The 17,873-nt window shown below is 40.9% G+C and overlaps 1 protein-coding gene across 1 annotated transcript in view; it reads left to right on the top strand.

Annotated features, from left to right (window-relative positions):
* The window catches only part of raver2 (ribonucleoprotein, PTB-binding 2), a gene marked incomplete at both ends in the record, with an annotated part of 79,632 nt that overhangs the window by 47,405 nt on the left and 14,354 nt on the right, over positions 1-17,873 (top strand). The window contains 3 exons of the mRNA XM_083970880.1: positions 7,305-7,496; positions 11,158-11,181; positions 14,040-14,160. Of these exons, the coding sequence (XP_083827006.1) occupies positions 7,305-7,496; positions 11,158-11,181; positions 14,040-14,160 (337 nt within the window). The remainder of the gene's footprint in view (positions 1-7,304; positions 7,497-11,157; positions 11,182-14,039; positions 14,161-17,873) is intronic.

Raw genomic sequence — 17,873 nt, 5'->3', positions numbered from 1 at the left:
AGCTGTAACATCAGAGAATGACAACACTGAATTATGTTACACAATTCATTGTGTGTTGTGTGTGCTGAAATCAAAAATCATCTTTGGTTTGATTCTCATGGTTCATTATAATCTCAGACTGCAGGGTAAGAAAAACTCGTCTCACATTATTTAAGTACGACAACCATATGAGACTTTGCATAAAAGATTTTATAACTGTGAAATGACCTTCTATTGTAAGCTGTCAAACTGTATAAGAAAGAAAGGGGCTTGTCAACCTGTGTTAATTATGCCGAGATTCCTGTTATTTAAATGCCAGTGCACTATAGCTCGACTCATATGGAGGTGATGTTTTATTATTTTGTCAAAACCAGCAGTAAAATGTCTCAGTTTTCAGTTTGACGTAACATAATATCCTGCAGCACTTTAGGTTAACTTTCAGCACACAAAGTATAATGATATCAGCATACAGTACACTCCCAACATTATGTAACAAGGCACATCCATCACATCCCATGAACTGCCCTGTGATTGCTGTAGGACATACTGTACAGAAGCAGCAAGCACTCAGCACTGTGGATGGTGATGGCCTGATTTCACCACTTTAGAGAAAGTCAAAATTAAAGGCCAAAATAAACAGATTGTTTGGCGCCTAATAGGATTTACCAGAGAAAAGTGTTCTCAAATGCCTCACTGCCTCTCTCTAACAGTACAGCGATCAGGCTGTCCATCATGTGGTTGGTGAAATATACAGTGATCACAGGCATTGGTGTGATATTCAGGGCTGTGCTGAAGGCCACAGTGTGACCTGACACAAAGACACACTGCAGACACGGGCCCATCCATCATGACAGAAGAACATGCTGTTTTTCAGACATCATGCTGCACTTTGGGCCTTTTTAGCGCACTGGGTTAGTCTGTTATTCCAACATATTCTGTTAATTAGACTGATGCGGGGTAATTACACTTTGCAGGAGAATAATTTCTTCTGGGCCAATCTCTTTGATTTACATCAAGGATCATTTACAGGATGGCAGATGAAGTGCCCGATTCATGCATTTAATTACTCTTTAATCATACCTTTAGGACAAGGTAGAGCCATACACTGCATTAAAAAAATAAAAGATAGAAAAATCAGGGGCATCCAGTACGTTTTTAAATTGTTAAGACACATTTACAGTGTTGTATTCGTCCAGCCGAACATTACAAACATTATGTTGGATGAAGAAAAACCCAACTATTTTATTCCCAGCACTTCTTCCTTTTTCTTTTTATTGATACGCATTCTCTCTGTCTCTCTTGCACCTGTGATGAACTCTGCACCTTTTTCAGTTGCCATGCGTCGACATCCACATGTCTCACCTGTAATGAACACTGAACACATGAGCACTCTGTAAGTGTAGATGTTCAGACTGTGCAACAGCTGCCTGCATAAGACAGACAGCAACAATAATGGGTTTACTTGTGCTTTTTCTGAGAATATACGCACATGAACAGATAGAGACAGAACCGAACAACAGCTGGGATATACAAGGATCACATACAGTCCACACCGCCTGCTTTAAATTTGCATAATTGTTTTTACAGATCTGAATTTTGATTGAATATTTTATATAGTGTGAGAGCATAAAAATCATCTGAGTACAGGGGCTCACTCAGTCTTTGCACCATTACTCACACATGCAAAGCTGATGATAGCTTTAACACCATTTGCACACGACACAATTTAATGTACATACAATGCAAGTTTCAGTTTGCCCACATTCACACCCATCTTATTAAAAAAATAATGATTAGCAAGTTTTGTTTTTTCCCTCCTGTCTTTTTTATCCTCCATCCCTCCCTCCACCTCTCCAGTCAATCACCGATGTTTTTCTTCTTAACTTCCCCCCAACCTCTTCTAACTCACACTGTCTGTCCGTCCGTCCGTCCGTCCATCCATCCATCCATCCATCCATCCATCCATCCATCCATCCATCCATCCATCCATCCATCCATCCATCCATCCATCCATCCATCCATCCATCCATCCATCCATCCATCCATCCATCCATCCATCCATCCATCCATCCATCCATCCATCCATCCATCCATCCAGTGGAGTGGATGTGCTTAGAGTGGTTCAGGTCATTTCCATATACAGTTTGCTTAATGTATGCTGATGATAATAGCCTATCGACCTACTCCTCCACACACACACACACACACACACACACACACACACACACACACACACACACACACACACACACACACACACACACACATCCATTTTCCTCCCTCGTTCCTCTCCTCCATCCATCCTCTGTTCAGACCGGAGGGAACTGCAGACAAATGAGAGGCGGGGAAGGAGGGGAGGGAGGAAGTGGAGGGCCACTTGATTGAACACTGATGGTAACAGGCATCAGAGCTCAGGCTGAGAAAGTGCAAATACATTTGTCTCCCACTGGTTTGTAATCTGCCTACTTTTACAGTAAAAGTAGATTTGATTGTATTGCATATTCGTGTAATTATATGGTAATTGTTAAAGTTTGATTAAATTGTTAAAGTGCAATTACAAATTCTTTGAAACTTATTGATTTGTGAACCTTGCTGTAAATGCTTTCAATATGTATTGACAAGGTGGCCTTCTTAGGAGACTTCAGAGTTGAAACCGTTGACTAATCAGCTGAAAAACAAAAAAAACGTCATGAGCAACAAATTTGATAATTGATTTATTTGTTTGATAATGGAAAATAGAAACATTTCAGCTTCAGACCACTGGTCTAATGGAGAACCAAGCATCACATTATATCAGGCAGAACACTAAAGTCATGCACATCATTCTGTCATCAAACCACCTGCTACACGTTGCTATTGCTGGGTTTATTTCTGCCTCCAGCACCCGAGCCCTTACTGTTCTGTTTTCCCATTAACCATGAATGTCACAACATCTTGTGCCACGTGTGTCATGGGTATTCATGTCACTGTGATACTGTTATGTGCCGGGTTCCGCTCATTGCCAGAAATGGTCAAACGAAGTGATTTGCGAGAGTGTAATTTCTATCTCGGCAAATATGTGAGTGGTTTGTAAAGTCTTGGACTGAGTCAAACTATGGTAATTCTCCACCTGTTAACACCATCATCGTATGGTAGCACATTATGGCTGTGACTAAGAATTTGTCTGTTGCGTTGCCTGCTGTTGGAGTGAATATGCAATTGTAGCTCCAGACTCTGTGCTGTCAAACAGCAGACAGCACAGGCTCTTGTGACTGTAGTGTAGACCTTTCAAGAACAAATGCAGTCACTTTTCAAATCATGTTTGAAATACAAATACAATAGAAATGAGAAAGAACCGATGTTTTCGAGCAACATCTCATTTCTCATTCCTCTGGTCACAAGATAACGATTTTTTAAAATGCTGACTTGATCATGAAAACAATTGTGATCTATCACTATTAGTGCTTGTTTGAGTTGCAGAAAACATCAACATTGTTGCAGCAGAAAACATACTGTACTGTGATTTTATACCAGTGGAACTGCCTTTGTGTTAAATGGTACTAAAAGAGCGCTTTCAGATGTGTTTTTAAAGACATCAAAATACTTTGTTTTGGATAATAATCATGACTCGTGGTTTTGGTACAAAATGTTTCAGTTAAAATTAGATTTTTGCCTTTATCCCGCACTTAAAAACAAATCTATGACTATTAACTGCAGGATGTAAGACGTCTCCTGCTTTCCTGAAAAGTTCAATCTCACTGTGCGTGCACAGGTTTCAGGTTTTCAGCTTTCCACATCACAGCCATGGTTGGTCTTTAAAACTAGTTCTGATGGCACAAAATGGTGCTTTTAACTCGGATAAAGATGAACACAGAGAAACCTTCCCCCTCAGGCTGATGAATGCTAAAATAGCCTTCTACTGTCACACTCTGACCTTTTACCATGAAAAACAATGTCTCGACAAACACCCAAATGACAACAAGCCCAAACACATTTTTGTGAGGTGGGAGACTTTAAAGTGTCTCCGACAGTGGACAGGTCGTGTGCAGGTGAGATGAATTGACCACATCTTATGATTTTTGTCGAGTATTTTAGTTGAAATTATCTGCTACTAACAATAGGTCATGGGATGTCTTTTAACCATAAGCCTTTAGCTCTTAGCCATTGTCGTTATGCAATACCATCCATTATCTTTATGGTATTACCCTGCCTGCATTATTTAGCTGCTCCTCACACAATGGAAATGACTGAACAGTCTTGACAAGAAGAGAAGCCAATTTTCTTAGGAAGTAATTTTACCGGTCAGCAGTATTCTGGCCTTAAGAGATCTGTTTATTGACCCGTCCTCATAAAAAATGTGATACAACATTATTCCATCAACTGTGTCCACATTGGAAAAAGGCCAGATGTTGTATTGGATGTGGCCATTAAGTTGGAGGCAGATTATTTGGTCTAGATCAGCTACTGTTCGGTTGGCTTTACACAGATATGGAGAGTAATTGTGTGTCTGTGTCTGTGTGTGTGTGTGTGTGTGTGTGTGTGTGTGTGTAGTCCCTGGAGCAATGCAGGAAGAGCAAGAGGATGTATGTTTTACATCATGTTTTTTTTTTATTGTTTTTTGTCAAATCAAAGAGAGCTGAGAGAAGCTCTTTTACCTTCACTACAACACGGTTATCTGTCAGTTACTGTCAGTAATGCGCACACACACAAACAACAAAACACACATAACCTGTAAGTGGAAGTGTAAAGGTCCTTGTTTGAAGTGTTGCTTCTTTGCAGTGTCTTTGTGTGAATGTATATTTGAATGTGTTTTTTAGCATGAGAGTCTCTCATGCTGTACGTTAGAATTGATAAGCATTTGGCTAGCGCCTTTTGATTTGGTGCTGGGTTTGCAGTTGGTGACTAACTATTGAGTGGAGTACATCACCATGGTAACTTACCCCATATGGATAGCGAACTCTGGAGGCAACTGTGTTTTGGGCTTGAATCCAAACAATAAAATAAAACACCCTACTAATCACCTTCCTGGATAACTTGTTTTACTATTCCTAGATTGTGCCATAAACCGGGTGCAGAAATAGAAAGTGGGCTGTTTGCAGGGCCCTCCTTTACTTGCAATGGTGATTTATGAAAAGATAGAGTAAATTAAAGTCGTGTTTCCAGGCATTTCTACTCTCTCTGATGAGGAAAAGGAGACTTTCTATTAAGCAGCGTGCAGCTTATATTAGATAATTAGAATTATCAGTGAGGACAGTTCCACCTTCAAATTGAAGGAAAAATCCAGTCTAATACACACTGACGCCTTTAAAACCCCTGTTGGTGATAATGCCTTTTGTGTGTTCGTTTTTTTATTTCTGCAGATAACTGGTGAAATTAAAAAAAAAGGGTATTAGCCGTTAGTTTCTACAGTAGTATCAGTTAATTTGGTCTCGAAAGATTTAAACATCGTCCAAAAAACAGAACAATCCTACTCTCGCCTTCGAGTTCAGTGTTCATGTTGTGTTTTATATTTGATGTCCAAGTTCTTATTTCTCCACTGCCTGCTGGCATTATCAGATTGCACAGTGGTGTGTCCATCCGCGATGGTTACAGGTTGCATTCAGCGCATTTACTCCCAAATGAGCAACTCCAGCAAGGCAATTCAGATCATCCACCAGTCCCATCACCTGCGCCTGCTCATCAGCTTCGGGTTGCAGGGTGCTGAATGGTGTCCAGCACACTGACTAAGCGATGACATACATACTACATATCCTTGGATTACGGGAGGAAACCAAAACCCACGCAGACATGAGGAAAACCTGGATGCTCCGCACAGACACACAACTCTCCAAATAACCTTCAGATTCAAACCCTTTTGCTGCGAGGAGCCAGTGCTGGAGACAAGATGGCAAGAAGTGAGAGACAGGGAAAAGGATATTATAAGCAGCAAAGGATGCAAGTTGGATTTCATTATGCCATATTTCAGCTTTGCTGTGTTTGTTAATGACTTTTTTCTTTTTATTCTTGAATTTTCACCAGCCAAGTTGAAACAAAGCATCTAACATCCACTGAGATATCTAATTAACCCTTTGAAGGATGCCCACACATCTTCGGGGAAGCAGGCTTTGACTTGAAAACAGAAGGATTCTCTGATACATGACGAGACAGGAGCCAAATGAAGATAGCTTATCACTATTCTGAGACATGGCATTGTGTTCAGAGGAGGACAAGGCCACCACAGAGTAGGGCTGTCACTTTTTATTCGACATTCGAATATTCGTTCGAATGTGGGGGGAAAAGTTCGTATTCGAGCAGTAATGAGCTGCTCGATATGCAGGCTGCAGCAAAGATACTCTATTTACCGTCTTTGGCTGCAGTGCCCGGTGCCTGCATAGCGCCGCGGAACGTCCACCGGACGCGGAAGCGCCGCGAACAGCCGAGAAGCGGAGCCAGTTTACTTTCTGTGCCCATATTAACCGCTGGTGTGGTGTCGCGGCATGCACCTCCGCGGCCGGCTCGCGCCGTGCAGCGTCTGGTCTATTTTGTGCATGATTTTGTGCCGCGAGCAATCGCGTCAAGCTGGGCAGGAAGTCAAACATGAAACAACAAGAGTATCCGGTCAATTTTCAAAATAAAACACCGCGACTGTGTGTGCTGCGGCGGGGGGAGGGGGGGGGGGGGGTAATATTCGAATATATCCGAACGAATTACGGGTCATTCAATAATCGTTCGAACCTCATTTTTCTAAAAACTGACAGCCCTACCACAGAGTGACAACGGCAAATTGTACTGTGCCATATGTCAGTGAAAGTCTGTAGTCTTTGAGATTTCATATGAGCAAGAGCAAAAAGAAAAGAAAAGAAAAGAAAAGAAAAAGAGTGGATTCATTCTAATCATACACTTGAAAAGCAGCAAAAGGCAGCAGCTCATGTACATGACCTGCACCAAACCACATCTCAGAGGTCGAGAACATGAAACAGTGGAGATTTAATTAAACTTTGCTTGGAGGCAGAGCTGTTGCAAACATGAATAATGTTATTGGGTAAATAAGCTAGGCAGTATGAAGTGAAGTTTCCCTGAAGCACAAAATAAGCACAATTCATTGTATGTATGTGCGTGAATAAGTGAAGTGGGCGGTTGAGAGTGGAGCTAATCAATACCAATTATTTCACCCTGTGTTAAGATTTGTGACTTTGTAAACAGCCTTTCTGGCCCTTGGTATTACCTCATACGAAAAGCAAATTACAAAGTTGCATAAAATGTTTTTGTTTTTTTAAAGTTTTGAAAGAAATTTCTATTTAAAAAGTTGTAGCATTCATTGAAAAGAGTTTGTTTTGACAATTTCAATGTAATTTTATGGCTCCCAGCTTGCTCAGGATGAGGGCAGCCCAGTCCGGGGCTTCGGCGTGGTCGAGTATGAGAGCGCCGAGCAGGCCGAGGCCGTGCTGATGGAGATGGACCGAACTCTGGTTGGAGGACAGGAGGTCCGTCTGTCACTCTGCACCCCTGGCACCTCAGGGAGAAGCACCCTGGCTGCACTCATCGCTGCCCAGGGTATGGTGAGTACAAAGCGCACAAGAGCGGCACAGCCCATCATGTTACATTCACACAGCCACATATGCTGTAAACAGTGCGTTTAGAAAGTGTCGACAACCCTTATATTGAAGCCTTTTGCTAAAATATGTTTTTATTTATTTAATGGAAACAGGCAATGACATACAAATGTACAATGTAACACCACTGACCAAAATGAACAAACAAAACAAAACCTGATGGCATAAAACAGAGCAAGACCAAACAGGACAGAAAAGTGCTAAACATCAACAAAAAAATAAATTTACAGTTACTACTCGATATACATTTAATCAAACTTAAATTTTTCCAAATGAATGGCATCCAGCAGCTGTTCTTCTTTGTTCTTGATGTATGAGAGTAATATTTTTTACCCTGAACTGAACTGAAACATCACTTTGTCATAAGTATTTGGTCCCTGTGCATACATTTCAATTTAAATATAAATGTATTTCAGGTTCCTCACATTTCTCCTGATCATCTTTGAGATATTTTTTCATTTTGATTGGAGTCCACCTGAGCTAAAATTGATTAAACTTGATTTATCCATAAGGTTTTACGATGACTTATGCATATCAGAGTAAGAACCAAACTATGAGGTGGGAGGAGCTTCATGCAGAGCAGAAGGCAGAGACAGGATTGTGTTGAGGTACAGATCTGCTCAGGGGACGCCTCATTGCAGAAGAACGTTTAATACTTTTCCCTACAGTGGTCTTCATAACTCATCAGTGGAAACAGAGTTGAACAACCAGGGCTCTTCTTAAAACTGGCTGCCACATTGAGCAATCTAAGGAGAAGTGTTTTACGTAACAGAGTTGACCAAGAACCTGACAGTCTGCCTGGCTGAGCTCCAGAGATCCTGTGTGGAGAAACTTCCATAAGTGGCAATAAGAACTTCCTCCTGTGGGAACTTGGACTTGACCCTATAGATGGACACTTCGTGAATAGTAGCAGCTGCAGGAGCAGTAAGTGATTACAGAAATTATAGCTGAGCTGGATTTGTAGCATCTGGCAAGGCAAAAAGGACGATAGGAGAAATATGGCCTGATTATAAAGGCTGTGTCAGATATACAGATACAAAAAGTATGTGAGAGGATAGTAGCGCACACAAGTTGTCTGCTTTAACTAGCAGGCACGTGTACTGATTTGTAAAGAGCTGTTACAGTACAAGCAAAACAGTGATGACCAGAATGAGTGGATCCGCTTAAAGAGGAACTATGCAAGTCTGGTTGCTTTTCCACTGTTTTGCTAACCCTCCTGTCAGCTGTGTGCGGCGAAAAATCAATACATGGAGCGGTGGATAATGTTATATAACATATACGATGTTACAACGTGTATGTTTTCGTAGTCTTAACTCTCATAAACAAAAGGTTACGGGTTACGGAGCGCATTTGTGTCACGGTGCGCAGAGACGAGAGCTGGGACACCGGGCCGGTGGCCAAGTACTACACTGATGTTGCAAGGTGGAAGGCAGAGATCCTCCATTCTCAATGGTAACAAGTCACAAGTCATGTAGTTAACTATCACAATTACTCCAGAGCTTTTTAATGAAGGTGAAAATGTAGCATGGCCAGGGGAAAAATCCTGCTTAGTTCCTCTTTAAGATTCAGTTCCACTGTTATGTGAGTAGAATAATATATTCAGGAAAAATACAGTAACACTCCCATACATTTCCTCATCTGGAACTCCATACATAGTGTCACCAAAACATCAAACTTCCCATACTTCCACATGAACACACAACTAATCTGACAGTGTCACAAGCTACATTTAATTGAAACGCTGCCACCAACTGGTTATTGCACATCCAATGTTGAGATATACAGAGGTTTGACATAGTGCACATGCATGAACACCCGCCAGCTGAGATAGTCTTTGTAGCCGTGGTGTCCCTCCTACACAGTGCTGTGGTAGCGGAGAAGCGCTGACATGATAATTATAGTTGTATAGACTGATTGGGCTCCTCCACTGTCTCCTGCTGCCTGAAATAAACCAAACTCACAGCCTGCGACACAGTATGACATTCATACAAACAGACATACATTCAAATATATGCACCCCTGCAAACTTGCTCCAAAAGATGCAAATATAAGTGAGAGTGTCCAATCATTCGAAGAGAAGCAACTGTACTTGTTTATGTATAACTGTGGATGCAGAGATGCATAATTTAGATAGAAAATTCAATTCAAAAGTGGATTTAAAAACATTATAGACTGTCATGCTTTCACAGTCAAAAACAGTCAGAGCAGCAATGTGTTTCCATGTTTATGTAAGGCAGTGAGACAGTGTGAACAGGTTTTAGACTGCTGCTATACTGACTCAAAATTTAAAATGACATTTTTTCCTAGAAACTGCATCTAAAAATGTTGCAGTCCTACATTTGAGGACAATACTGCACTGCACTGCATCCTGAACTATCTCTCTCTCTCTCTCTCTCTCTCTCTCTCTGTACCCCAGTCTCTGTTTTTTTAGATTATTGCAGAGAGTAACACATTTTTGGAAAGAAGAGAATAATTGAAATAAAATTACACACTTTGTTCAGCAAGATAATCTTCACAAATCAGTGCCACCGTTTTTATTCCTGAAGTCTAATCGCCAGAGGCAAAAAATTAATGTTAGGCTATAAACAAACAACACCACAGTCTCATGACTTCAGTGTCACCACCACGAGGACTCCAACTTGTCATTTGATTCAGTGTGCGTACACAAGCCTCTCTTATAGAGTTACTACTAGTTTACAGGAGTGAGAGAGTAAACATAACAAGGCTATGAAAGTGAGAGGATCAGTTTTCACGTTTAGCATGACGAAGTTTACAGTAACATCCTGACAAGCTCATTCAGCCACCTGTTCACAACTCCCTATTTAAAGACGTAAAAGCTCAAGATCTTTTATTAATACACTTTTTCATGACCGTCTTTCATCACTTATTGAAATTCATTTTAGATTTTTTAACATATTCTTTTAACTTAAAACATTTTTGTTAAGAAACCAAGGTTTTGATCTTTTAAATGTCTCATTTGTTACATCAACACACTGTTATTCCAAGCAGCTCTCATCTGCAAGAGGTGGCTTCCTTTAATCAGCTTCATCAACCCGTACAGTACAATATACCAATATGACCTTCCATCAAGTCCAATTAAGTCTAATAAACCAAAGTTAATAAAGGCACTCGTTCACAGTGTCAGTAATAATTTGGAATATTTTAGCATATTTTCTCTTGAGCAGCCTATAAGCAGAAAAACACAGCAGTGTTTCTCCCGTCACATGGAAATCTTCAATTTTTATTGTCACATGCATTGCAGATTGATGATTCATTATGACTTACCCATAGGCAATGGAAAACCATTACAGCTTTACTGTTTGACTCGCATCTGGTGATAAATATTTTAGATCACACTAATTGAGCTCATGGAAAGCTACAAATAAGAGTCAGAACTTGTAACTTTGAAAGTGTCTGAGTCCAACCTCCTAAATCTAATTTACATAAAATGCCCTGTATTCATTGACAGGCACATTACATTACATTACATTAAAGCACTAAAAATGGATGATTTACCGAAAACTGCTGCACCATCATTTTTGATGGAGAGTGACAGACTGTGGTGTCTGTCTCTGCTTTTCTTTTCTTTTCTTTTTTTTATCCACAGCTGTTGCAGAAGAAGAATTGTCAGGTGCAGTTTAAGAGGTTGTAGCCTTGAGATGGATGGGTTGAAAATTACAGGTTGAAAGGCAGAGCAGTAACGGTCACAGTCCTAATTGCAACGAAGAGGATGAAAAGACACAGAGAGAGAAAATGTGTTTCGGAATAAATTAGCTGAGGAAGATAAGGCTGACGTGACATAGGGGAAAGACATGAATTCAGTGAAAGAAAAGTAAGGATTGATGGGGAAATGGACTCGCAGAGAGAAGAGGTGGAGAGACAGAAAGTGTTTAGAGCCTGAGAGGACTGTGAGGTTGCATTAGTGCTCCAAGGCTCCTTTAAGATTACTGAAGTGAATGTGAGCAGCCTGTGAAAGAAACATCAGACCTTCAGAAAGAGATCAAGGCCCACTCCCGGCTACAGTTCTCTGAGGCAGTGTAAACGCTGAGGACCAGATGGCCTCCTCCTCCTCCTCCTCCCTCCTCCCTCCTCCTTTCTTCTCCCTCCATCCCTCTCCTTTCGTGATACTTCTCACCTTCCCTTCTTCGCGGCTTCCTTACCTCCCTGGCGTGTGTGTGTGTTAGTGTGTGGGTGTGTGGCTGGATTTTGTGCCAGTAGCCAAACAGACTGATGCATGCTGACATTTTCTCAAGCCGAAAGAAAAAGAAACGAGAGAGCATTCCTCCTCCTCCTCCTCCTCCTCCTCCTGTCATCCTCCCCTCTCTCTCTCTTTCTCTCTCTCTGTGCCTTCCCTTGAAAGACGCTGTCAGCTATGACTGGCCTTGTTCAACATCGACACACACATACAGTACACATGCGCGCACACATGCGAACACCAGTTTTCGTTGCTGAAACACACAAAATCACATACTGTATGTGCGCTCCACACTCTCGTCTCCCTCTCTCTCTCTCGCTGACAGGCTGGAGTCAAACACACTCCATCCCTCCCGTCAGTAATGCTCTCTCCTCCGGATGTGACAGGGAGGAAACAAGGTTGACTTGAGCCGCGGTCATGCTGTGGCTCAGGGGCAGACGAGGAGGAAATATCACCACCATCCTGCTAATGTTGTTTTAAATAGCCGTATCTTTGGGCCAGTCAGCGAGCACTGCCGTCACACTGTCAGTGCTGCGGAGGCTCTACCAAAGCAAACACTGCTCCATTCGAGTTGAGGCAGACAAATTCAATAGGATTTCATTTGAGTCAGCTTAATGAGTGATTGAATTCATATTTGGGAATGTGCCTTGCAGTATGTCTTTCCATTATAGTATAAGTCAGCAGAGATCAGTTTAGTTCCAGGAAATTTGGCTCGTGTCAAATCAAATATAAGCTTTTTACTGGTAAAAGGGGAAACACAGAGTCTGTCTCTAAAGGTATTTTATGTGTAGTAAGAGAGGAATTAAATGAGACACGCAGCCACAGTAACATTGTGAGACCTATTAAATGCAACACATGAGGGAAGAAAAACCTGCCGGCTGAAAACATGTCAGTAACTCTTCTGCCAGTGGATCAGACATTTATTTCCTCTTCCTATTTACGCCTCAGAAGTTGAGTACAAGTGGGGCATTCTGGTAGCCAAAGACCATGCAACCACATGCTCCCCTCATCATCTGTCTCTTTACTGTCAGCTGTCCAATAAAGGAAGAGAAATTTCTTGTCTTAGGAGAAATTTCTTCAAAATGGGAAATAAAAGCGGCGACGGTGCAGTGAAAGTACCCAAAAGACTGTATACGCACAGACGTTGTGAGCCAATCACAAGTGACAAGATTGAAGCTTGAATTGGTGCACTTTGATCAAAGATCATCTTGAAGTAGCATGTGACTTTGAAGAGACACTTCTGAGCTGTGAGAGCGACACACTTTTGTAAGAATAGAAAATTTGTCCAAACCAGAAATTGCAGCGCCACTCTTTCCTCCAGACTGACTTGATATTGCCTTTTCATACGTGAAACCTGTAACACTTGTATCTTTTTAAACTTTTCTCTTCACTCATGGGTTCACGGTATGTATCTTTGCAATGAAGTCTGTCACATGATGTAGGCAAGGTATTTAAAGGCCTTGAAAACCTCTTTTGTCTCACTGTTTTTGAAGATGGTGGGGGAATAAAGAAACAAGCTGATGACACGTTTTTGCGCACCAATAAGGATGTAAATGTGACGACAGTTGTAAGGCGGTTGGCTTCCTGTGCTGCCACTGAAATCTGCTCAAACCACACCCACTCAGTTCCTGATGAAACGAGGATTCAGATGCAGAGTTTTGAGTGTTACACTCTCAGTGAATATATTTATTGATTTGTTTTCTGTCGTGCAATTGGTAATAAAAATAAATTAAACCATGTTGAAACCATGCTTTGGTTTCAAAGTGCCTTTAAAGCTGCACTTCTCTTGTAACTGGTTTATGTACTCTTTACTAAACATCATATAATGTATAGATGTAAGGTTCTTGTATGTTACTCGCAGCCTGTTTTTCTTGTATTCACACCTCAGCCTCAGAATAAAAGTGGCTCAAGGACAGACATGAATTACAGAACATGTCTGAATGGCGATCTCTATTTTTTTTTTTCTTAACATTCGATACACACACACACCACCACCACCACTCCAAACTTGCTCTGTCTTGTTTCACCCCCGCCTCAGATGTGCTCCATCTCTCGCTTGCTTTCTGTCTTTTGTCTCACAGATCAGCTTCCCTCTGCTGACATTGCAGACATGTTCTGATGATGTAAAACTAGTGTAAGGATTACCACAGCCATCAGGGGCTTCTAATGACGAGATCAAAACACACACTGTACTGCAGTCACATGCATAAATGGGCTCATACATACACACACACACACAGTCCCACTTTTCTTTCTTTTAACTGTGTGTGTATGTGTGTTGTTTTCCCCTCTAGATTCTGAGCAATAGGAAAGGTCTGTTACCAGAACCAAACCTGGCCCAGTTGTTGACCAGTATGACCAACCCTGCTGCGCTGCAGATCCTCATGAGGCCGTACCACACTGGGAAAAGAGGAGGTATGACTGTGACAAGAGTCGTTTGACTGAATTTCAAATCGTAAAACTAAAACATTTTGCTCACTTTAATACAATCTGAATATGTAATCAGGCTGCTCGTCTGCTAGAAGATTATTGAAAGGTCTTAAATTATATTGACAGAACTTCCTCCATTGTTTTGTCTTGCCTTCATTAAACAGTAGCATTAGTGATGTAACGTATAATACTCAGACCAACAAATAATACTTGGCCCTGAAGCTTTGTTGTCCCTTGCTTTGGATCAAAGCATCTGCCAAGTGAGTGAATGTAATGTGATCATAACTTATGGTTGTCGCCTTATATCAGTTGGACAGTATCTTGGAGGCTCATTCACTTAATGGACAAGTCTTAACAAGTAGATGATTTATTGTTTTTCGACTCGTTAATCTATCCATCAACTTTCTGCTCCTAAGCCATTTGATTGATTATGAGACAGTGGACCCCCTGGGCATAGATGATGGTTGTTTTGTCTGTCTGCTTCGTCTTTAAACTGAGCTCTGTGGCCCCAGGGGAGCCCATGATCTCACAGCCTATGACCCATAGACCAGTTCAATAATTGTTGCATGAGTCTAGGTTACTTTAATTGATTTAGTATATTATTAGGGATATTATATCATTGTCATATAGATCAATCAGCACATATCATTTTCTCCATGGCTCTATTTCTTTGTTAATATAGCTCAAGTGCAACAACCTTGCACTGACAGAGTACAGTATTCATTTCATAACTTGCTCTGATACACAGGATCTGTAAGGGCTGAGATGGAAGGTACAGATCAGCTGGTGCAGCTATAGAGAAAAACAGATCCACTTAAAGTTGTAGGTGTTGGTTTTTAGGTCAGATAGTCATCCAACAACGAAACAACAGCAATATAAGAAGTCAAAATATGCAAAACACTGAAATTGCAGTGACATCTGGCACTTTTTTTTATAATGCAAGTGAAACAAACTGGTAAAAAAAAAAATTAACAACATTCAGTAAAATAAAAACTGTACTTTCCATGTTCTAAATGCCTGCTTAAAGCAGAAGTGAGTGATCCGGTCGTTTTCGCTAATGCTGCGTTCCAGCCAGGCTTTTGAAATCATAAATTACAGCTTCAAGTCACAACTTACGACTTTGTAGCGTTCCAGGCAACCCACTCGTGTTTTTCCGACCTGTTTTACCGGTGAAAGTCACTATAACGGCCACTCGTAACTTCTGACCCGTGAACTCGTACCAGTACGTCTTTTTGTACAGTATGTACCAGATCGAACTGGTACGACTTCACAGGTCGGAAAAACACGAGTTTCCTTGAACGCACCATAACAGTCCTCGTCCCTACGTCGCCACATTCACGGCGTCCCTTGGCTGCACACACAGCCCTGCATGCCGTTCTCTCTCCTCATTGGATAAAAACTGTAGGATACGATAAATGTTTTCTCCTCGACTCAGAGCAGAGCAGAGGGACTGACAGACCCGTGTTTCAGTCCAAACACTCTATGTAAGTGATTGCTGATGGAAGATATAACTATTTAAGACTTATATTAACACAAATATATCACTTACTTCTGCTTTAAATTAAAATATAACTTGTGATATAGAGAGGCTCAGCAAAGTTTTTTTTTAAACTACCGGTATACTAAAGGGACAACGAGGAGTTTTGGAAGCGTAGCGTTTTCACACTACATTTATGAGCCTCCGCGCGCACCGTGAAATTCTTTGACCGGCGCAAGACAGACTCATGTTTTCATTCATCAAGAATTAAAGTCAGAGGTTCAAAGAGGTTCAGATACCGTCGTAGTTCCGACCATAAACAGCGATTCGGCGGCGTTATTCTCATGACTCGCCGTGAAACCGAAAGTAACGAAACGCTGGTCGGCTCGGCCAGCATTTCCGCCACCACTAATAACAACAAAATAACGATAGAGACAAAACGATATATTTATCGAAAATGGGCCCATTAACAAGTGTGGGTAGCGGAGAATCATCCACATTAATATGAGACTTTTTTATTGTCGCAGAATTTTTCGTTCTGCCAAAGGAGAAACTCCTCGTTGTCCCTTTAAATACAACACACAAAATGAACTTTTTATTCCAGAAAGTTTGATTTCAGACAGAATATTGTATGTTACCAAAAAAAAAAAATTTGTAAAAGCTGTATACCAACATTTGTGTACAGCTCCATGCCATTGTTTTATTTCTGTTTCACATAGATTTTAGGGTAATTCTCTCAGCACCTCAAAAATGAAGACATTACTTTCATAATAGCTTTCTTCTGTACAGTTGGGATCAAACTTGCATTCATGCTGCATATTTGAATAATGTCATTTTAGAGCATATCAATGACTTGAACTTGTTAAAGTAGCATTTCCACTGAGGAGCTTGAGTTGTAATCAGAGCTTCACTGTACAAGTCTGTCCTTCTGTTAGGCCCTCCTATATACTGTAATCACTTAGTCGACGGCTTCATTATTTGATGAATGGCTAATCAGGTATTAAAATGAAATCGTGTGACATTAGCGGAACAAATGAGAACAGGAAGAAGAGAAGATGGGAGAGGTGGGGGAGCTCTCTTAAAGAAGCGCAAGCACAATTAAAGTCTAAAATTAGGTCCTTGATTAAATGTTAAACTTTCTCTACCTATTCTGGAGGAAGCTACCATTAGCATTGACGCTTACATTTATTATGACGAGGCCTTGTGACTCAGAAGTAACACGGTCACGCACACAAGCCAAAGAAAGAGGTGTGTACTGTGTATGGGAAGGAGAGGGCAACACTCGCCTGGAGGTGAGAGATGCTTTGTAATTTTTGGGGGGGTTTTCAGCCCTGAACATGGATGTTTTCAGGTTTGTGAATGTGGGTAAACTCTTCTACATTTTTGGAAACATGAACCATTTTAGTTAAAATCAGTGGCTGGCTGAGGTTTGATTATTGTCCCTACTTGGCAGGGGGGGAAATAAATACTTAATTGGTTTAGTTTAAAGTATTTGAGAAACCCACAGAAGGTTTTGAAAAAGCTGTAGCTGTGTAGGCAGCAGGACACTTGTTTGTTCACGAGTAGAAAGTTATTGGGGCTGTAACCAGTTCACTAGATTTCTCACCAACCACATAATCTTTATCACAGCTATGCAGCAAACTAAACACACCTCTAATTAAAGCATTGGCCTTTGGGGTTTTTACTCAGAGCAGCAGTGAAACAGTATTGAACAACAAAGTCATGATAGTGATTACAAATTGGAAAAAGATGAAATGCCATGAACACCAGTTAAATCAAAGGCAATGAAAAAAGCATTGGTAGGAAAACTGCCATTGCAAAAGTGTGGGCAAATGTAAAACTTGTTACTGTATATGTATAACACAAACAAGTTGTCATCAATGCAAGATAAACATTTTGGCCAAAAAGTGCTAAAATGAATTAGTAAAAGTCTTGAATAAAAGTCTTTCTCTTGCTGTAGTCAGTTTACATATGTGTTTGTATGTGGTTGCAGGCTGTGGTTTGCTTTGGTAACTAAAATGGAAACGTTGATATAACTTATTAATAATTTTAAATGTATCCGTTCATCCAGTAAAAAACACAATTTCAATGTCATAACAGTTTATATATGGACATTTTCACGATTGTGGACTGAAGCAGCACACAGGGATGACTAGTGCTAACACAGACCACATCATGTTACAGTACAGTAGCTCTGCAGTTGGAGAGAAAAGACCTGCAT

The sequence above is a fragment of the Trachurus trachurus genome, assembly GCF_905171665.1.
Source record: "Trachurus trachurus genome assembly, chromosome: 4".
Taxonomy (NCBI): Eukaryota; Metazoa; Chordata; class Actinopteri; order Carangiformes; family Carangidae; genus Trachurus; species Trachurus trachurus.
This window is presented reverse-complemented; position numbering and strand designations above follow the sequence as displayed.